General features: G+C 41.6%; 1 protein-coding gene across 4 annotated transcripts; it reads left to right on the forward strand.

The window, feature by feature from the left end:
* The first annotated feature begins 937 nt into the window (after positions 1–937).
* Positions 938–13,089, forward strand: ZBTB8B (zinc finger and BTB domain containing 8B). Of its 4 annotated transcripts, none has more exons than XM_084609728.1 (4): positions 938–1,019; positions 2,570–3,542; positions 7,158–7,336; positions 7,750–13,089. In XM_084609728.1, the coding sequence occupies exons 2-4, from the start codon at positions 2,594–2,596 to the stop codon at positions 8,059–8,061; spliced, it is 1,440 nt and encodes a 479-aa protein (XP_084465854.1). In that variant the 5' UTR covers positions 938–1,019; positions 2,570–2,593; the 3' UTR covers positions 8,062–13,089. The 4 variants fall into 4 exon arrangements, 3 of the variants coding, with proteins under 3 accessions (XP_084465854.1, XP_084465855.1, XP_084465856.1); XM_084609729.1 differs by lacking the exon at positions 938–1,019 and adding an exon at positions 1,026–1,086; XM_084609730.1 differs by lacking the exon at positions 938–1,019 and adding an exon at positions 1,814–1,884.
* Positions 13,090–13,550: the final 461 nt, after the last annotated feature.

The following is a 13,550-nucleotide window of genomic DNA, read 5'->3' on the forward strand; positions in this document are numbered from 1 at the left end:
CTTCCACCTCTGCCTGAACCCCTCATTTCTGGCCCCACCCAGGAGCCTGCACCCCAAGGTGGAACCTGAGAGAGCAAGCAAGAGGCGGGGGAAATGGAGGGAGTGGGGGCGGGCCCTCAGAGAAGGGGCGGGGCAAGGGTATTCAGTTTTGTGCGATTAGAAAGGGGGCAGCCCTATACGGGGATTGATGTATGTGTAGGGAACAACTGACATTTGGTGGCTTCGTGAAGTGGGACTCTCAAATCCCCGACTCGGTGTATACGACTATTCCTTTCATTTTCTTGCCGGTGACATTTAGCCCGGTTTGGTGCATCGGGACGCACAGTCTGTGCGTATCCTATTAAATGTGTGACATGCTTTAGGCTCCCTGGGGATGAAAGGAGAGGTGGTAGTCACACCAGGGAGGCTGAGGCCACTCCCCAAACGATACTGATCTTAAACGCCTTCACCCATCCCACACTGAGAGCCCAGCTCACCTCGGGCAACACCTCCATGAAATCATAGAATATCAGGGTCAGAAGGGACTGCAGGAGGTCACCCAGTCCGACCCCCTGCTCAAAGCAGGACCAATCCCCAATTTTCACCCCGATCCCTAAATGGCCCCCTCCAGGATTGAACTCACAACCCTGGGTTTAGGAGGCCAATGCTCACACCACCATCCCTCTGCAGCGAACCCCCCCCCAGCACCGCCCGGGAGCCCCAGCCAGCAGCCCAGGAGATCGGGCCCTCGCGGTGCATGCTGGGATGTGTAGTCCCTTTCCCTGGCTCCTGCCCCGCGACGACAATCACAGCAGGGCACTCCAAGCCCGGAGGCGGCCGAGGCGAAGGGCGCATGCTCCGCGGGGCTGCAGGCGGGTGGCCGGGAAGGGCGCACACTACCTTGCTGGGAAGGAGGCACCGCCTCTTGGCCTGTCCCGCCGCGGGGTTGGTGGGTTGGGCTCGGGAGGTGCGGCGAGGAGGCGGGCCCGGCCCGGCGCGTGCGTCAGGTTCGGTAGCGCTGCGCGAGGGGCCGGGTAAAGGTGAGAGGGAGACGGGAGGTTCCCCATTTTCATTCAGGAGGGGACGGGACGGGACGGGGCAGGGCAGGTCGGTGCGGGGCGAAGCTTCTGCCGAGCCCGGGTTCGGGGTGTGGCTGGGGGCGGGGGGCTGAGCGGCATGAATCCCCCCCCCCCACACTGCACAGAGCTGGGGGAGGGGCTGCCCGGGGGCCCCAGCCCCACTCCTTTCCCCGCAGGGAGGGGCGGCAGGGCTCAGTCCCGTGAGGGGGGGGGGTATCCTGAGGGGCGGGGAGGCGACGGACCCGAGACAGCACCGACCCTGCGGAGTCTGGTGGGCTCCCCATCCCTCGGGGGGAAAGGGGGGGGGGCTGCAGGGACTCGGCCCTGCTGAGATGCCCCCTGAGTGTTTGTTCTGCTGGGGTGGGCAGGGCTGGCTCCTCTCCAGCCGACTTGGCATTTCCCGCTTTAACCCAAGGGAGGGACTTCGGCTCCAAAGAGCATAAAACCTACAGTGCCAAATCATGCCCGTAGACTGCCACAGGAGCGCCTGGCCGAAAGGCAGGAGCGGGAGTAAAATGAGCTGGGTTCCTAGCGCTGCCACAGACTTTCTGTTGGGATGCTTAAGCTCAGTTCTTCAATTCCCCTACCTGTAAAATGGGGATAGCGCTTCCAGTCCCGTAGGAGCGCTGGGAGGCTTCATGCTTGTAAAGTTCTCTGAAATTCTCAAGCGGAAAGCCTTAAATAAGTAAAATGTATTGTTATGTTTAAGCCTTTCCAGTTTTCATCAGCTTTTCCACCAGAGGTGCCCCTGAGCAACCAGCCTATGCCAGTTTCACCCTTGACTGCAAATATCAGAAAAATAATAGTGTCTGCTTCTTTATAAAGAGTAAGGGATTAATGTCAGTGGCGGTGCATGTAATCTCATCCAATGAGACAACTAGTACATAAGAAAAAAGGTGAACTTTGGTAACGGTATCTTCAAAAACTGTTCTCAGGGCAGGTTGTAATTTTACCCTGGAATCAGTTTTACTGAAAGAGTTATTAAAAGCAGATACCATCTCAGACTATCTGAAGTTTAGAATTGTTCTGACGCTTTGGAGCACTGTACGCAGTCACTGCGTCTTTGCCATGTATCTGTGATAGGTTGGCTGAGTTGGGATATAGGATACTAAATTTGTCAAGCTAGTGTGTTGCCAACTAAGAAATGACAGAGGCTACTCTATTTAAATTGTAAGCTCTTTAGAGCAGGGACCATCTTTTTGTTCTGTGTTTGCACGGTGCCTAGTACAATGGGCTTCTGGCCCATGAGTAGGGCTCCTTGGTGCTGTGGTAATGCTAATAATAATTGGACGTGGACTGTTGTAGTTGGAATGTTACAGTGACTTCAGGTTTAAAAAAAAAATTCCAGTTTTCCAGAGTCTGAATATGACTATAGGCCAGGTTGTTGGGGGGAGGGAGGGAGGGGTTTGTTTGTTTTTTGGAGGGAGGGAAAACAGTGATCGGTTTTGATTGATTCCACAAAGGGAGAAGAATTTCTGCTCTAATGTTCTTTCTTTGTTTCTTCTTGTCAGTGATCAGAAGCAGCAATAGGAGAAATGGAGATGCAGTCATATTACACGAAGCTCTTGGGAGAGCTCAATGAGCAAAGAAAGAGGGACTTTTTTTGTGACTGCAGTATTATTGTGGAAGGCAGGATCTTCAAAGCTCACAAGAACATTCTGTTTGCTAATAGTGGCTACTTCAGAGCCTTATTGATTCATTACATTCAAGACAGTGGGCGACACAGCACTGCTTCTTTGGACATTGTTACTTCAGAGGCCTTCTCCATCATCCTAGATTTCCTTTATTCAGGGAAGCTGGATCTTTGTGGGGAAAATGTTATTGAAGTCATGTCAGCAGCTAGCTACTTGCAGATGACTGATGTGGTCAATTTTTGCAAAACTTACATCCGGTCATCGCTAGATATTTGCAGAAAGATAGAGAGAGAAGCTGCTTTCTATCAGGCTGATAGTGGAAGCTCCAGTTCTGCCAGGGAGGGCACTTCTTATGGTACAAAGAGCCAGTGCTCTGCCTCCATCTCTTCTCTGCAAGAAAAGGAAAGGGTTTCTGATTGTCAGAGAGATCCTCCCTGTGGTGAATGTAGCAGCTGCCACCCAATGGAACTTGTGGTGAGAGACCCTGTAAGCAGTGATTCTCCAGATGACATTAATTCTTCTCTGCCCAAAGGGGTAGTAGAACCAAAAGTAGAATTTGACTCTGATGAAGTGGAGGTAGAAGTGGGTGAACGACTACAGCAGTATCCAACTCCATTATCTCTTGAGCAGATGGAAGAGGGGCTGCACAGTGGCCAGGCAATGGACTTGGCCTGTAATAACTACCATATGAAACAGTTCCTGGAGGCCCTGCTACGCAACAGTGCAGCTCAAAGAAAAGATGATGTAGTTCATCACTTTGTTCGGGGCTTTGAGGGTAGGCCAGAAGATGCAGGGGTGGCCATGAGTTCCATGATGGACATTCACAGCGACTGGTATGGTGAGGATACAGGTGAGATGAGAATTCCCGAGGCTGTAGATAATGTCTGTATAACAGATGAGGAAGCTGTTTATTTGTATCACTTTCTATGTTAATTGAACGGTTATTCTCATTCTTGTTCAGTATACTTCACAGGAAAATATTGCTGAATTTTATGCAACAGCAAAATAAACTATTGTTCTGGACTTCAAAAGAAAGCTGCACTCATTTTGTTCAGTGCAGCATTTGGAAGGTAAGTATTTCTGATCTAAAAACTTGTATTTGAAATAGGTATTTTGGAGTCTAATGGTGGTAGCATAATTTGGGACAACACTGGAATGAAAGATGAATGTAAGAAAAGCTTTACCTCTTATAACTGTTAGTATTGTGTGTGACAGGTTTGATCACAGAGACCCCCTTGGGACTTTCACCTGATGTGCTGAGATTTGCCTCTGAGCTTGTTTTCCCTGCCAGCTTGGGACTCGAGAACCCTGCCTTGTTGAGCCAGACATGCTAGCCTGCTGCAACACAGACCCAGGTCTGGTCCACAAAGCTGCAGACTTTAACCAAAAACTGCTCAGCAGGTCACCTATCTCCAGCACCCACACACCCAGTTCCCAACGGGATCCAAACCCCAAATAAATCCATTTACTCTGTATAAAGCTTATACACCCTCTATAACACTGATAGAGAGATATGCACAGCTGTTTGCTCCCCCAGGTATTAATCACTTACTCTGGGTTTATCAATAAACAAAAATGATTTTATTAAGTATAAAAAGTAGGATTTAAGTGGTTCCAGGTAATAACAGACAGAACAAAGTAAGTCACCAAGCAGAATAAAACAAAACACGCAAAGTCTAAGCCTAATACATTAAGAAACTTATTACAGGTAATATCTCGCCCTCAGAGATGTTCCAATAAGCTTCTTTCGCAGACTAGACTCCTTCTTAGTCTGGGCCCAATCCTTTCCCCTAGTACCGTCCTTGTTCGTTCCAGCAGGCATCTTAGGTGGAAACTAGGGGTTTTCTCATAACTGGAAGCCTCTTTGTCCTGCTCCACTCCCTTTTATAGTTTTGGCAGAAGGCGGGAATCTTTTGTCTCTCTGGGTCCCCACCCTTCCTTCTAAATGGAAAAGTACCAGATTTAAGATGGATTCCACTATCCTGTGACCTGGTCACATATCGTATGTGACCTCATTCTTCTTTACCCATGGGCTGGCACACAATACACAGGGATTTCTCAAGTAAACAGCCATTTACAACCAATTGTCCTAGTCAATGGGAGCCATCAAAATTCTAAACCACTGTTAATGGCCCACACTTTGCATAATTACAATAGGACCTCAGAGTTATACTTCATATTTCTAGCTTCAGATACAAGGATGATACATGGCATACAAATAGGAGGAATATATTCAATAAGTTAAAACATCTGTTATGATACCTTACAAGAGACCTTTTGCATAAAGCATATTCCAGTTGCATCATATTCACACTTATAAACATATTTCCATAAAACATATGGAATGCAACGTCACATTATGAACAAGAGTTGTTATAGATTCAGAAAGACAAACTGATAGTCCCATGTTGGTTATGCTATAAACACTGAGAGGCAGAATATTAACTACACTGCATATTTTCCCTCTAGAGACAGACTTCCTTCTCCATTGCTGATCATCAGGGCTGCTGCTTTCACTAGCCCAAATGCATGCTGGGATTTCTCAGCACCAGCAGGAAGGCTATGTGACAGCACCTTCAGGGACCTGAAGGAGAAAAAGCTCATGAAAATATACACATTTCCTAAGATGGCCATTAACGATTTTGGGTCTTCATCTGCTTGTAATAAAGTTGGAGGACTATTTCTTTTCCCGAATACTGTCTCTATTTACCTTTCAAAAACTGTCCTTTAAGGTGGGCTCTACTCCTTGTCTGAAGTACACCTCAGTTCTCATAGCCATTCATAATTCGCCAAGTTAAAAAATAATGATGCAGGCAATAGGAGTTATTCACAAAGATAGTGTATTGCTGTAGAAAGTAAAGCTACGTTTATGCCATCACTAGCTCAAGCACACAAGTGTGTTCTTAAAACCACTTAGAGTTCAGCGGTTCCGTAAGGAACTCTCACTGTGTAGTGAATCAGTGTTCATCTGATAAAATCATTGTCAGTCAGCATAATTGAAATATTTAATGGCAGGATTCTGTTACAATAACATCTACTGCTTCCAAAATGCTGTAGCATAGCAGACATCTAATAGGATATGTTCCATTGCGGTTTTTTCAAGTAAAACTCTTCAAATTGTTAATCTAGCATTAAAAGTGGAAATACACATAAAACCTGATAAATCATCAATAATTAACAGAATTTGCTAGAAACTTTAACACTAGAAATATGTATTTTAAATATGCATTCAGGGTTCTATGTTTCTTTTAAAAAAAAAAATTGACGTCACTAGCACCTAAAGTAGAACAGGAAACTATTCTTTATGCTGGTTTAGGTTCTTGTGATGTATTCAGCTCTTTCAAGGCAGAGACAGAACGCTGATCGCAGGTCCTGGTAGCTAAAGTTGCGGAATGAGTCTCAGATATCTTGTTTTTGAAAGTGTGTGTGTATGCTTGTGTGTATATGTACATATGTAGATGTCTACACATGAATTATTAGGGTCTTACTGATTTTGATATTTATTGAAAAAGATTTTATTTAATCTTTGAGGTGTCAATACAGCAAAGGACTATGTGTATGCATAACTTTAATCATGCACTTAAGTCCCATTGACTTCAGTGGGGTGCCTGACTTCAGGGGGGCGCTTTAACGTTAAGGATGTGTTTAAAGTATTTTACACGCTGATTCAGGAAAGCAACGCACACTTTTTAGTCTCTTAACATCACCACCCAATCCTAGTCATGTTACAAAGGACATCTCTAGTCAGTCATGTATTGGCTACCATCAAGAAGCTCAGTAATACCAATTTTTATTTAAAAATGTAATCTTCAAATACAATTCTCAATTTTTCCATCTTCTCACATGAATTTTATCAGTGTTTAATTGTACGTGTATATCTGAATCTAGGCATATTTTACTGGAAAACAAAAAACAGCAAATGTATTAGAGATGAAAGACTCCTATTAGTCCCAGTAGAAAGCCTACTAAGACTTGAATGGGGACAGAGGCATAAATTACTTCTAGGGATGGTCCCTCTGTGTCTAAATTGACGCCCATTATTATAGCATATTGGAAAACTTGCTAGTGCCTGTGCACTTTTCTGTGGCTAAATTAAAGACTTTAGTTTCCAGTGCTGTTAATATGACACCGTTTTCAAAAATGAATTTGGAAATAACAAGAAGCTTTCAATGGCTCACATATTGAGCATAGTCGAGCAAACACATCACACCAGAAACCAATTTTGCCAATTTATTAAATTTATTTTAAAATTGCCTGATTTTCAAGGGTTCTAAGAACCTGCAGCTCCATAAGCTTTTAAAAAAGAGACCATAAAATTTAAAAAAAAAAAAATCATCCAAGTGAGTCAAATACAAAGAGGAAAAATATGTGAGTATTCTGGCCCTAGTTTGCAGGCAAGGATTGTAACGAGCAACCTAGCTAACTTTTTTGAATTGTCTAAAATATATTGTTTTCTTTTTAAAAGGTGATGTGTTAGTTGTGCCAATCAAGCTCCACAAATGCCCGTTCTGTCCCTACACCGCTAAGCAGAAGGGAATACTAAAACGGCACATTCGCTCTCATACAGGCGAGAGACCCTACCCTTGTGAGACATGCGGCAAACGCTTCACCCGGCAGGAGCACCTTCGGAGTCATGCTCTGAGTGTAAGTTTGATGAAAGCAGATATCTCTCAGAAGCAGATTTAAAAATAAATAGTAAGCTCCTGTGTTCAGTGTTTCTCAGTCATTCTGCTGATGTGTGTAAAGAATGTACATGTATCACATTTTGATTTAAGGCTGTTCTAAAGTACAGTAGAAGATAGAATGATTCTGCTCTCAATAGGTAAGGTTAACTGGGCAATGGTTAAGACTAAGAAATTGACATTTAATGCAATACAACTATATTAGTCCAAAACCTTTGTTCTTAGAAAGGTGATGTGATCATTTGCCCTGCAAGTTTGGTAGATGCATCTGTGTGTTTCGCCTTGGAATATATGGAAGCAGCATCCCCAAAAAGAGCTAAAGCAACAAGATAGGCCAACCACTTTTACAATGATGTTTTATTTCTCATTGATCAGGTGCACCGATCAAACAAGCCAATTATCTGCAAGGGTTGCAGAAGAACGTTCACAAGTAGCCTATCGCAGGGATTACGTCGCTTTGGCTTGTGTGACAGCTGCACTTGTGTAACGACTACGCATGAGGATTCAATGCCCATTAACCTCAGTCTGATGGAACCTTCATCAGAAGGTCAAGAAAAGGGTGATACAGACAATGATTGGCCTATATATGTCGAATCTGGTGAGGAAAATGATCCAGCTGATGACGATGATGCTGATGATAAGCAGGAGATCCATAGAAGCTTATCAGACCGAGAGGCACTTATGTAGTAACAAAAGGAGGGTGGGCAGATTTAAAGTGTCTCCCCTGTGATTGGTCATTCTACAGCAGAAAACTGCATATTTAACCAGTTTTGTGGAACTGTGTGTTTTTTATTACTAAATTCCAGTTTTGATAGAACTGGTGGGAAGAACTGGATTTTGGAATTTTGAAATATTTTTTAACTTTTCAGTGCTGTGCACTAGAATTCTGAGGGAATTTCCTGTCCTGGGTGAGCAGAGGCTGTCTCCTTGCAATCACCTGTTGTGCTTCTGTACCCTGGCTATGAGGGAAGGATCATCATGATCGTTTGATACTGAGTTTCCTCCCACAATGCTACCATAGTCCCTCAATTCTGGTCTCAAGGGGGCACCATCATCTTTCTAGGAAGAGATGTGAAGAAAATAAATGTAGTTTTCATCCTTAGCCTTGGACTTCTCTAAACTATTTTACATTCTCGTCCCTCTTATGCTAGGAAAGTCCTATCTGAAACTGTAAATCCTAACTGTTTAATTTTAAAAGTTTAGAATAGGATTTGACCTGGAAACCATGGTAAATTACCAGGATAATAAATATGCTACAGAGGGAAGCATATTCAGTAGAGAATCTTCACACGTGTTTGTTCATATATGTACTTAGAGAGCAAGCTTCTATTTTTGGGCAGTTTTCACTACATTTCCATCCCTGGAGAACAACAGAGCTTGGGCTATGATTCTTCTGGTCTATCTTTAATGCCCATTAGACAATAGTCCAGGCCTGAGAACTACACAGAACACTTATTCTATGATCTAGTAAAATAGTGTCCAAAGTGCACCGGTCACTGAAGCAAGAGTAAGTGCACTACCCACCTCTTTTCATAAAATCATAGAACTGGAAGGGACCTCGAGAGGTCATCTAGTCCAGTCCCCTGCACTCAAGCCAGGACTAAGTATTTTTCAACCATTTAAAGTAGAAGTTATAACCTAGCAATCTAGAAAAGTGGTTTTTTTAATAGATTCAATAGTCAGATTTACTGCTGATCTAGTTGAAGTACAATTCCAAAGAAAAATCTGGGCTACGTATATAACACCATCCCTGCAAAGTATTTTTCAAGAAGTCAGGTGAGACCCCTTGTAAAATTAGAGACTCCCTGTATGCAAACTTCCCTTTTTCTAATGAGAGTTTTTTCTTCTTATGTAGTCAAAAAATAGTCTTTGGTGATTCCTATGATGGTTTGTACCCTTTCATTGTCTTATGAATTCATCCAGGTACTGTCTCTTGTTTAAATTCCAACTTGGACCCTACATTTTCCTTGTTGAATAGATACAAGTTGGTTTTTGAAGGAGGTGAGATTACTTTACTTAATTTACCTGTCCAATACCAAATTGCTGTAAACTATGAAATTAGCTGGGAAACTGTAAAGAGCTCTTGGTAAGCTACTGCTAAACTTAAGACTAAAGAAGATACAATACTGAAGGATTCTGTGAAGTGAAGGTGCTTACTGTATGTAGATAGTACTTTCTAACTTTGTAAATGTTAATGAAAAGCATTGTACTTGGGCCTCACTTTCTGGATCAAGTGCTAGAACAGAAGATTGCAGACAGACATCACTGACACAAGAAGATCGTCTCACTTAAAAAGACAGTTTTCCTTTCTTATATTTTACAGAAGACTTTACACTGAGCAAACATAAAATGGAACATTTTTATATAAAAAGCAGCTGATTTAATCAGTCATTTTCTGTATACCTCATGCAATTATTTTACATATTGGATAAGAACATTCTGCCCCACAGTTCAGCTTCTTTATTTGCTTCATCCTGTAGTAAGACAATAATCCTGGTGTGATATCACAATCTACTTGTACAGAAGTGATTCTGATATCACAAATGCAGCATTATGACTTCATTGCAAGATCAAATAGGATGAATAAAAATGAAACAAGCCTCTGTTTATCTTTAATTACTAGCAAAGTAGCAAAAAAAACCCCAACCCCCCCAAAAAATCAGAGGTAAATAGAGTTGTTTGAAATGTCTCCCCAAAACTTGAAGTCTTACTTTAAGTGCTATCTTTCTGGAAGATATTGCATTTCTTGCTGGATTTATTTTCTGTAACTTAAATTGAGAGGAGCAACGCACCTTTAAAAATAAGCTATTTGTATTTGTTTTTTAGTTTGTTACAAAACCTCTCCAATAGTCCTTATTTCATATTGTTTGTAAATTGGAGTTGGTGTCTGAACGATAATGTCATAGTTTCATCAGCATAGCAAATTAGTATGAGGGCCAGATTTTCAAAAGAACTAAGTAACCACCAGCAACTCCCATTTAGGCACCTGAATGAGTGTCTGGATCTACAAAAGAGCCCTGGCCACTTCATTTAGGAGCCTAAATGGGAACTGAGCTCTCCTGAACATCCAATTTCAATTTTGGGCACTAAATACTTTTGAAAATCTGGCCTATAGAGTGGGCTTCTAAATCACATAAGCGCTTTTGAAAATCCTATATTTAATCCCATGAGGGTGGTCTTTTCGATGACTTCTCTGTTACTGCTCAGCCAACCCAAGTTCACGATGGTATTCTCTATCTGCTTATCAGTTGAGCAAAGGACTTTGTGTAAGAACATTTTAAAAGGAGTCCTCATACTTTTGACAATTGAGGACTGAGTTGCATAATGAAGGTGTGGTAGGAATGTAAATAGTCATCCTAACTTTTCATCAGCATGGCATCCTGATCTCTATGGTCATTCTGGCAGAGAGGTGCCACTTCAGTGTAAATATTAGAGGCCAATAGACTTGGAATATTCATTGGATATGGTGCTGGATAATGTGTTACAATGCATCTTTCTGGTGATTTAGCTTATCAGAGAAACACTGTAGAACTATGTTGAGGCATGTACTAGTGAACTCTGAAATTGTGAAGACCTTCAGAAGAGGAAAATCGGTGCTCTTGTGAAGGCATGTATGCAGTGGATTTAAGAGCTGTGGGAAACACTGCAGTGGCCTTCAGCTGTTTGAATTCAGCCTGCTTCATTTGGTTTTAGAAATTTTTCTTGTGTGTCTTGTGCATAGAGAATGGAACTGTGTTAAGTTTTGTGTAACGTTGGGGCAAGGGGTGGGGTGGGAGAGAGATTCCAATCACGTTGCAGTTTGAAAGTGACCAGCAAAATTGCAATTTCTGTTGATCTGTCATAGCGTGCCACTTTGTTTTTCAGTGGGTCCTTAATTCAGCCTCAGTGTTTAGTAGAAAAGGTTACGCTTTATTCAGTTTCTTGTGACAGATGTTTATGTAGATCTGTGTTTGCTGTGCTTCCCACCCAGTTCCATGCTGTTTCCCTGAAATCTTCCATGTAAATCCAGCCTTTACAAGCTTTGAGAAAGTGACACTGCTGTTCTAAAAGAATATTCATATGGTGCTGAATGAAGAATCAAAGAAAATGTCCTTAGACTTGTTTCTAATGTGATCTTCTCTCTCGAAGTTTTTAAAAGGCCACGAAAACTACATATCTTAAATTCTTAGCTCTGCATAATTTACACTGTTTAGGAGTATACTTAATTTATTTGTTTGCACATAATTGCACTGTTTTTCACAAAGAAATACATGCTGCAATGATATTAATGGTGCATTGAACTTGTAAATATTAATCTTCCAAATCTGAGTCATTTCATTTGTCTGAAATTTGAACAGTAACTTTATAGCTGGAGTCCTTTAATTTAGTCTACCTAATTAACAGACAGTCTTACGAGCTGAGCCTTATTTGAACAGCTGATTTAACTACATCAGTGGATACCTGGAGGAGTCTGAAACCTATTGGCCTTGTGTAGAAAGTAAACCTAGTTAAGGGGGGTATGCTTTATAAAACATACACCAGTTGACTAAATTGAGGAAACTCCAAGTTAAGGCTCAACACTCAATTTTTAATTCTGACATTCAATCCATCCACTGCTGGTTATGGGCACTATGCAAGCAAAAATCAAATTAATGGCAAGGAAAGATTAAAAGGATGCTATCAACTTTAAAATCTAGTCATTTTTTTAAAGTGTTTTCAGGTACTACTGATTCTTCCTAATTACTTTTATGGTTTTACAATCATAGTTTCATTTTTAATTTTTATTTTTTTAAATAACTTTTCTTTCCCCTGTTGCTGTGGGGGGATCCTGCACAACCCTCTGGGGAAACAGTGAAACTGACTGTGTTGTCAAATGCACATAATAAACTGCAAAAAACAGATAAATAATTTCCCTCCTAATCTTTCTGTTATAGTAACCTCTTGGATGTTACTTGTAACAATAATAGGTTTTAAAAAATCCAGATGAAACACTTGTTTTTTTAAAAAATCAATGAATTTGGTTGCTTTGTAACCCCTCAATTAAGTGAAAATTTAAGAAACCCAGTTTACTTTTTACATTTCTCACAGTTCAGATGATGATAACTTGTTTATTCGGGGGCCTCAGAGCTGCAATGTTTGGGTTTCAAACAGTGCACGGGAATTGTTAAAAACATAAGAATGGCCATTCTGGGTCAGACCAAAGTTCCATCTAGCCCAATATCCTGTCTTCCAACAGTGGCCAGTGCCAGGGGCTTCAGAGAGAATGAACAGAACAGGTGGTCATTGAGTGATACATCCCCTATTGTCCACTCCCAGCTTCTGACAGAGGCTAGTGACACTCAGAGCATGGCATTGCATCCCTGCCCATCCTGGCTAATAGTCATTGATGGACCAATCCTCCAGGAACTTAGTTGTCTTTCGAACCCAGTTATATTTTTGGCCTTCACAACATCCCCGGCGACAAAGTTGTCTATGCATTGTGTGAAGAAGTATGTTCTTTTGTTTCTTTTAAACTTGCTGCCTACTAATTTCGTTGGATGACCCCTAGTTCTTGTGAAGGAGTAAATAACGTTTCCATATTCACTTTCTCCACACGAGTCAAGATTTTATAGAGCTCTATGATATCCCCTCTTAGTTGTCTCTTTTCCAAGCTAAAAAGTCCCAGTCTTTTTAATCTCTCCTCATACAGAAGCTGTTTCATACCCCTAATAATTGTTGTTGCCCTTCTCTGTACCTTTTCCACTTCCTATATATATATATATATATATATATGTATGTATGTATGTGTAGGATTTTTTTTTGAGATGGGGAGACCAGATTCGCATACAGTATTCAAGATGTGGGTGTACCATGGATTTATATAGAGGAATGGTATTTTCTGTCATCTTATCTATCCCTTTCCTAATGGTTCCTAACGTGTTATTTTTGACTGCCACTGCACAGAGTGGATGTTTTCAGGGAACTATCCACAATGACTCCAAGATTTTTTTGAGTGGTGACAGCTAATTTAGACCCCTCATTTTATATGTATATTTGGGATTATGTTTTCCAATGTGCATTATTTTGCATTTATCAACATTGAATTTCATCTGACATTTTGTTGCCCCATCACCCAGTTTTGTGAGGTTCCTTTGTAATTCTTTGCAGTCTGCTTTAGACTTAACTGTCGTGAGTAATTTTATATTGTCTGCAAATTT

This window comes from Lepidochelys olivacea, assembly GCF_965140295.1.
Source record: "Lepidochelys olivacea isolate rLepOli2 genome assembly, chromosome: 19".
Lineage (NCBI taxonomy): Eukaryota > Metazoa > Chordata > Testudines > Cheloniidae > Lepidochelys > Lepidochelys olivacea.